Source organism: Hordeum vulgare, chromosome 6H, assembly GCF_904849725.1.
Source record: "Hordeum vulgare subsp. vulgare chromosome 6H, MorexV3_pseudomolecules_assembly, whole genome shotgun sequence".
NCBI lineage: Eukaryota > Viridiplantae > Streptophyta > Magnoliopsida > Poales > Poaceae > Hordeum > Hordeum vulgare.
The window spans coordinates 537,323,338-537,331,464 of record NC_058523.1 but is presented as its reverse complement, the minus strand read 5'-3'; the positions used below and the strand labels follow the sequence as shown (position 1 = coordinate 537,331,464).

The 8,127-nt window shown below is 52.8% G+C and overlaps 1 protein-coding gene across 1 annotated transcript; it reads left to right on the top strand.

Moving 5' to 3' along the window:
* The first annotated feature begins 5,191 nt into the window (after positions 1-5,191).
* Positions 5,192-7,110, top strand: LOC123402515 (translation initiation factor IF-2-like). The gene is made up of 3 exons (XM_045096435.1): positions 5,192-5,381; positions 5,516-5,636; positions 5,717-7,110. Exons 1-3 carry the CDS (start codon positions 5,362-5,364, stop codon positions 6,998-7,000), a joined length of 1,425 nt encoding a protein of 474 aa, XP_044952370.1. The 5' UTR covers positions 5,192-5,361; the 3' UTR covers positions 7,001-7,110.
* The last annotated feature ends 1,017 nt before the right edge of the window (positions 7,111-8,127 follow it).

Below are 8,127 nucleotides of genomic sequence, written 5' to 3'. Positions count from 1 at the left end.
CTAGTGCCGAACTACGACACCTCCACGTTCAACACACGTGCAGCCCGGTGACGTCTCCCGCACCTTGATCCAGCAAGGAGGAGGGAGGCGTTGGGGAAGAACTCCAGCAGCACGACGACGTGGTGTCGATGGAGAGACGAGGTCTCCCGGCAGGGCTTCGCCAAGCACCGGCAGAGAAGAGGAGGAAGAAGGGCTGGGATGCACCGAGGGAGAGGGAGAAGTCTATCTCCCAAGGGCCAAAACCCCTCTCTATTTATAGGAGGAGGGGGAGGGGGTTGCACCACCCCTAGGGTTCCCCCCTAGGCGGTGCGGCAGCCACCAGATGGGAAAGGGGGCGGCGGCTAGGGTGGGAGGGGGTGGCGCACCACCTGGTGGGCCTAAGGCCCACCTGTGCCTAGGGTTTGCCCCCCCTTCCATCTCCCCTTCACATTGGGCTGAGTGGGGAGGCGCATTCCGGAGCTCCTCGTGACGTCTAGGATCTCATCCGGGACTCCGAACAACTTTCGGTAACCTCGTATGACAATTCCCTATAACCCTAGCGTCACCGAACCTTAAGTGTGTAGACCCTACGGGTTCGGAAGACAGACAGACATGACCGAGACACCTCTCTGGCCAATAACCATCAGCGGGGTATGGATACCCATGGTGGATCCCACTTGCTCCACGATGATCTCATCGGATGAACCACGATGTCAAGGATTCAATCAATCCCGTATACAATTCCCTTTGTCTGTCGGTATAGAACTTGCCCGAGATTCGATCGTCGGTATACAAATACCTTGTTCAATCTCGTTACCGTTAAGTCTCTTTACTCGTTCCGTAGCACGTCATCGTGTGACTAACTACTTAGTCACATTGAGCTCATGATGATATTCTACCGAGTGGGCCCAGAGATACCTCTCCGTCACACGGAGTGACAAATCCCGATCTCGATTCGTACCAACCCAAGAGACACTTTCGGAGGTACCAGTAGTGCACCTTTATAGTCACCCAGTTACGTTGTGACGTTTGATACACCCAAAGCACTCCTACGGTATCCGGGAGTTGCACAATCTCACGGTCGAAGGATAAGATACTTGACATTAGAAAAACTTTAGCATACGAACAATACGATCTAGTGCTATGCTTAGGATTGGGTCTTGTCCATCACATCATTCTCCCAATGATGTGATCCCGTTATCAATGACATCTAATGCCCATGATCAGGAAACCATGATCATCTATTGACTAACGAGCTAGCCAACTAGAGGCTTGCTAGGGACACATTGTGATCTATTTATTCACACATGTATTACTGTTTCCTGTTAATACAATTATAGCATGAACAATAGACGATTATCATGAACAAGGAAATATGATAATAACCATTTTATTATTGCCTCTAGGGCATATTTCCAACAGCGGGGAGGCAGGCCGTCGGCCTGTGGTGGCCGCCAGAAGAGGCGCCGTCTCGGCATGAGGCTAGGGCAGCGATGTCCTGCGTGCTGGGCGACCGGGGGTGTGGCCTCGGCTCTGGCGGCGATGGCGGAGGGTGCTTCGTGGGGATGCTGGTTGATGTATGGCTGGCCCAGATCCGATCCGATCTGGCGCGTGCACGGGTCGGGGTGGCTATGCTTGAGCGCATGGAGGCGCGTGTACGGCGGCACAACAAGGCTGGGTCGGGGAGGCTGCGGACCTGGTCGCTCCGAGGAGGGTGGCTTCATGGCGACGGCTCGGGGCCATGGGATCCGGCGATGGAGGGAGCGGGGCGACATGCAAGGTCTACAGCGGGCGAGGCCGCGCTCCTGGGAGGCGGCGCGTCGGGGGCACGAGGGGACAGTCTGGTGCAGGGAGGCCTGGATCTACCAGGTCTACTGGTGCTGGCGGCCCTGGAGGGGCACTGCCGACTGCTGGTAGTGCTCGATTGCGGCTTGTTGGAGCAGTGAGGCTCCGGTCGCGGCTGGATGCGGGGTGCAGGATCCGATCTGGTCTCTGCAGGCCCGCCGTCGGAAGGCTTGTTGGTGGTCCTACACAGCGGTGGCGTGCTCGCTGTGTGGGGGGTGCACGGTCCAATGGAGGTACGGGTCGACCTCGGCCTGTTGTGCAGGAGTGGCTGCTCGGGTAAAAGACTGGCTGGTGCTGACCGACCGACGGCGACGGCGCTTGCGTGCATCGCTATCCTCCTTGGAGGCGTCGCTAGGAATCTCAGAGCCAATTCTTCCCGATAAAGTCCTTCGGATGAAAACCCAGATCTTGTTGTAGGGTCGGGCCCCGGCGGTGTCTTCAATGTCGTTCCCCTTTTTAGTTACCATCTTGAATACTTTGATCCCTTTGGTGCTTTCTACGACTGGACGTGGACGGTGATTTCTGTGTCAACGATGACGGCGATGATCAATATCGGAGGCATGGCCTTGGTCCTAGTAGCCGGCTCTTCTTCTCCGGCGTGTCCTCGGCGTGCCTCGACTGTCTCTTGTTGTGAAGTCGAAGCCGCGGTGGGGGGCCGATGGTATACGATGATGCTGACACGCGTTCCTTCGGTGACCCGTAGTGACACCAACCTCGCTTTCTTTTCCACCATTATTCAACGTTGGAGTCGGAGCTGTGTTGTCTAGTGTGGTTTGTTCGGACTGTAGGGCTGCAACTTTTTAGGGCTGCTATTTTTTTTAATCTTCGGATCTTTTGGTCCTAGAACCTTCATCATCTTGTTGTTTTCTGTTACTCCCCCTGTCACGGTTTAGAAGACGTGCTTGGAAATTCTCTGAAATCTAAGTGGTTATTGATTGGTTGTGAGATAAGCTGAAAAATAAGCATTCACACTACGCATGGATATAACATGCATATAAAAATAGTACAACGGAGTACTAATTAGTTGCTAGGAGTAAATGCAATGCGCCTTAAACCTTATCTATTGTGAAAATGCACGTAAATTTAACCGTGCATTCTAAATTATAACGAAGGGAGTACTTCCGGAAATTGCTTTTGGCTCCCGAGCTCCATGGAGCCCTTTAAATTTGAAACTCAAATTTCATGAAAATTCATATTTTTACATTCCAAAAAATTCTGAAAAAAATACAGGGATAAGTGAAGGCGTAACACACATGTGTGTAAATTTTCAGAAAAAAATACATTGAAATGAGGGCTGTGCAAAAAAGACAAATCTGAGGCTTTTTTACACATGACACTATTCATCATTTCAGGTCATGAATTTGTCTTTTTTGTGCAGATCGTATTTCAAGGTATTTCATCCTAAATTTTTGCACACATACGCATAACATCCTTCTTTACTTCCATATTTCTTTCAGATTTTTTTGAAACTGAAAAGTTTGAATTTTGAATTATTCAAAAATTTCGGCCTTCATGGAGGCCGAGCTCCAAATGTCCGCACTCGGAGTACTTCCTGCTATTATCAATGAATGCCAGCGATGGTGAATCTTTCAAAAAAAAAAAAAGGCGAGGACAGAGTTTTTACACCGGACATGAAGTGTGCTCGAAGCACTATTTGCGGACAGATCGTCCGATAGGTGCACCAACCAGTGCTCCCACAATAAGCACCGTGGTCCCGGTGCTCTTCGCAACCATGCAGCAATAAAGCACATGGCTGAAGGAGGCACTCAACTCAACCAACTGCATCACGGGGAGGATTGACCACCCGCCACACACAATCGCCGAGCTCCCAGTGTTGCGTGAGAGGTCATGCAAATTTGGGTTGATGCATTCGCAGGGCGATGCCCGCGGCCACCTCCACCGCTATCTACAATCTGGGCATTGTCAACTACGGACTAGATCTGAGTGAGGGTGCATTGACGCACCACGGGCCACCACAACAACCTTGAGACCGCACCACCTCTGCCCCGAGGACGACGCTCACCCGATCCACCCCTTGCGTAGCCCACACCGTCGCCGTGTCTACACCGTTGTACGACACCACCACCATCAGAAGCCATTGCCCCGGATTACGTGCTCCTGCATGTGCAGGCTAGCCATCGCTGCTAGGGCATACCCCAATGTCGTCCGAATGAGTGGAACACAACATTTTGGTATCACTTACTAGGGACGGATCTAAGGGGGACGAGGGGGGCTAGACCTTCCTTAATGATTTGATTTTTTTTCTTCCATCAAATTAGCTACTTCAGTAAAAAAAAATTACATCATAAAAGCTTTGCTCCCTTCATAAATAAACTAGCCTTCTCCATGCTTTCATCCTGGCTCCGTCGTTCCTGTAACTGCAATGAACGCCGTCACCTACCGTTGCCCATGTGTCAAGCCTGCATAGCAGTCCGTCAGACAACGCCGACACAAGCCTATCTGGATCATGGCAGACGACCAACACCACAAAGCTAGACGATAGCCCCGCCGCTGCCGATGTCGTGCGAGTGTTGCCCGACAACACCATTCGACAGCAAGAGGGGATGAGGAGAGGAAGGGAGCAGCGGCGGCGGTGCGCAAGAGTACCACACAGGTCCGGGGCAGGAGTTGTGTGTGTGTTGTGTTTTCCCTCGAGAGATTGGTTTTAGCTTTACTCTTGAAAAAGAGATGTGTTTACTAGTCCTGCATTCTCATCATATACCATACCCCCTTCATCACAGTTTAGAAGGCAAGCACTATGCCTAGATCGTTAATTTGATTTATATAAAATACATTATTTAACATAAAATTTATATCATTAGAAAATAGAATATCTAAAGTTTTTAATAATATATTTTTTGTTATATATATCTCTTATTAAATTGGTCAAATTGACGATCTAGGTATATGTGTTGGACTTATAAACTAAGACGGAGGGGTACTAAAATAAAACAAGCATACAGCGACAAAAGTAAAAGAAAGAATTCCGTATGCTATATTTCTCATATTACTTTTTCGATATTACTTTTTCAGCTTACGAGTTGCCAATCAAATGGCAGCCCGACACATCAGTGGTGGTGACCAAAGGAGCGACGTCGGCCCAGAAATAATGTATCCGCTGACTGCTCTGCTACTGGACCGCCTGAAACTGCCGCGGCGATTGGCATCACATCGTTCATCGTTGGCTCTTTCACCCGAGTAGAATATATCTAGAGTTGTTACGATAACGGGCGGTTAAGAAGTTGAGGACGGCTAGAAAAAGTAGCAACACCCCGTCACTCCCTACGCGCGCGCGCCATTGTAAACTCGCATAGGATCGCGCGCAACGGTGCAGATCAAGCCCGCCGTCTCTTTCCCTCTCCCACCTGCTCCACGTCCCCAGTGGTATTTTTTTGTCTGTCTAGCGTGCGTGATCCACTATAAATCTTGTGTACTCTCTAGACTGGTTTCTGGCAAAGGTTGAAAGAAACACTACACAGCTGCTAGTTCCCGGCTAGCTCCGGTGGTGCTCCGCCGCTCCCGCGCGCGGCCTGATCGATGCTGCCATCCAGGCCGAGGTAGGCAGCCGGATTAATAGATGGCGCCGCATTTCTGTTTTCTAGAGTACAATTTTTGGTCCCGGAGAAAGTTTCAACCGGGCCGATCTAGCCACGATCGAGCTGACGATTATGTGCAAGTATTCGCCGTGCAGATCGCGATCGTGGGGTGGTGCGCCGACGGCTCCTCCGGCTCCTCCGGCTTCCGGTTCCAAAGCCACGCCCCGGCACGAGCGCAGCAGGTCCACCACCACCTTCTCCACGCCATCTTCCGAGGTGCGTGCGCACATAGTTGCACTGCGTCCCTTTGGTCGACGTACGGTACGTACTTATACAACTTATATGCGTGGGAGCAGACAGTGGCGGCGCAGCTGAACAAGCAAGACACGCTCCAGGACGTCATGGAGCCGCGGAGCGACGGCGACGCGCCATCGTCGCCGGCGTCGGCGCGGGTGCGGCTTCTGGAGCGAGAGGTGGCCACGGCGAAGCAGGCCGAGGCGAAGATGCTGGAGTCGTTGATCAGCCAGACCAAGGAGCTGGAGCAGGCCAAGGTGGCGCTCGAGGAGGCCACGCTGCGGCAGGGCCCCGCGCAGGGGCAGTGGAGCGTCAGGGACCTCATGTTCGGCGGCGTCGACGAGGAGATCAACGGGCTGAGGGCCAGGCTCCGGTCCGCGCTGGCCGCCGAGGAGAGGAGCCGGAAGGCCGCGGACGACCTCGCCGCCGCGCTCTCCGCCGTCACCATGGAGGCCAAGCAGGTCAAGGCGTGGCTGTCCGACGCGCAGGCCGAGGTCGAGCGCGCCAACGCCGAGGCCGGCCGGCTCGAGGGCCTGCTGCGCACCGCCGAGGCGGACCTGTGGTCGGCCACCGAGCAGCTCGACGGCATCATGTCGGACTGGAAGGAGGCCGCGGCCGCCTGGCGCGCCAGGGAGAAGGCGCTGCTCGGACGCGCCCGCGCGGCCGAGGAGGACGCCGCCGGCGCCCGGCGTGAGAACGCCGAGCTCGCCGAGCTGCGCCGGGCGGCCGACCACGACAACGACGGCCTGCGGCGCGCGCTGGAGCGGGCGGCGGAGGAGGCCAACGCGGCCAGCGAGTCGCTCGAGTTCGCGAGCGGCGAGAACTCCAAGCTGCGCGACGCCCTCGCCGAGAAAGAGGACGCCATGGAGTCCCTGAGGCTGGAGAACGAGTCGCTCAAGTCCAGCGAGGCTGCCGCGCAGGGGCGTGCCACGGATCTGCACAATCAGCTCACGGAGGCAACCAAGACAGCCGATGGTGGCGCCGGCGGTGGGGAGAAGGCACGCGCAGCGGGGTTGCTATTGGAGGAGTGGAAAGCCGATGCGCAGGGGAAGCTTAGCGCGGCGGCGTTCCTGGACTCCGGCAGGATGATGGCCGCCGCGAGCCGGAAGGATCGTCGGATGTTCGCGTCCATCAGCAACCTCGCGGAGCTGAGGTCAGCGGCGGCGGCGGCGGCCATGGACGATTACTACGAGTTCGATCACTTCGATGACGGAAGACAGTACGGTGGCCTGGAGCATGCCATGAAGCAGAGGAAGAGGAGGTCCGTTCTACGCAAGTTCGGAGATCTTTTTAGGAGGAGAAGCCTGCGCAAGTCAGACGACTTTGCTCCGGTTCTCGCTAGGTAGATATCTGCGTGATGCTTGCATGACTCGTGTGTTTGCATGATACCCTTACCCTGAAAAAATCACGCCCCCTAGGAGGCACATCACAAGCCATGCCACCATTTTTTTCAAAATGAAGGCTGAGTCCCGGCCTCTGCATCGAGAGATGCATACGGCCATATATATTGAAATCGAAATGAAGTCTCAGACAAAGTACATGAAGTGTGCAACAAAAATAAAATAGAACGATACAAGGCATCTTTTTTGCCCAAGCCGGAGATGACAAAATATATAGATGACTAAACACCTATCCTATTAACATGACGCCATGCCACCATGCCAAGATAAATAATACTCTCTCCATTCTCTTATATATATAAGGGTCACCATAAAAGAAATTTGCATTTATATAAAGACATCAATAGTGATCGAGACAAAATTAGGCCCAGTTCTTTTGCCAGAATCTGGGGCTTCTCCCAGAATCCGACCCCTCCCCAGCTTCTCCCAGAATCTTTGACCCCCATTTGTTTTACAATCCTAGCTAATTAGACCCTAACTAGATAGGATTGTAAAATAAATGAGGCTCCAAGATTCTGGGAGAAGCTGGGGAGGGGTCAGATTCTGGGAGAATCCCCAGATTCTGGCAAAAGAACTGGGCCTTAATGATGGTTCTTATACTACTCCCTCCTTTATGGTTTAGAGGGTTCATCGCAAAATTTTCAGATTTTCAATATGTAAAGCTTACTTTGAGTCCAATTGAGTGAAAGAGCTTTGAGTCCCACACTTTCACACCACATTTTATGAAAGTGGGAATTATTGGTCATGCATGCATCTTATTCTATATGCATCATGTAAATCCAATGAGAGAAAGAGTGTTCTGTTGGGTAACGTTGCATGGGAAACAAAATATTTCCTACGCACACAAGATCTATTCATGAAGATGAGCATCTGCGAGAGGAGAGATCGGATCCACATACCCTTGTAGATCGCTCAGCAGGAAGCGTTAAGAAACGCGGTTGATGTAGTCGAACATCTTCAAGATCCAAATCGCAAGCTGTCCTGCTATCCAATCACGATCGAGTGTCGAACGGACGGCACCTCCGCGTTAAACACACGTACAGCTTGATGACGCTCTACGCCTCCTTGATCGA

Bases quoted from the DNA above. Each gene is read 5' to 3' on its own strand.
- LOC123402515 (XM_045096435.1), top strand. From the start codon at position 5,362: ATGCTGCCATCCAGGCCGAG. The intron at 5,382-5,515 runs GTAGGCAGCCGG...TTCGCCGTGCAG, and splicing joins ATGCTGCCATCCAGGCCGAG to ATCGCGATCGTGGGGTGGTG. The intron at 5,637-5,716 runs GTGCGTGCGCAC...GCGTGGGAGCAG, and splicing joins TCTCCACGCCATCTTCCGAG to ACAGTGGCGGCGCAGCTGAA.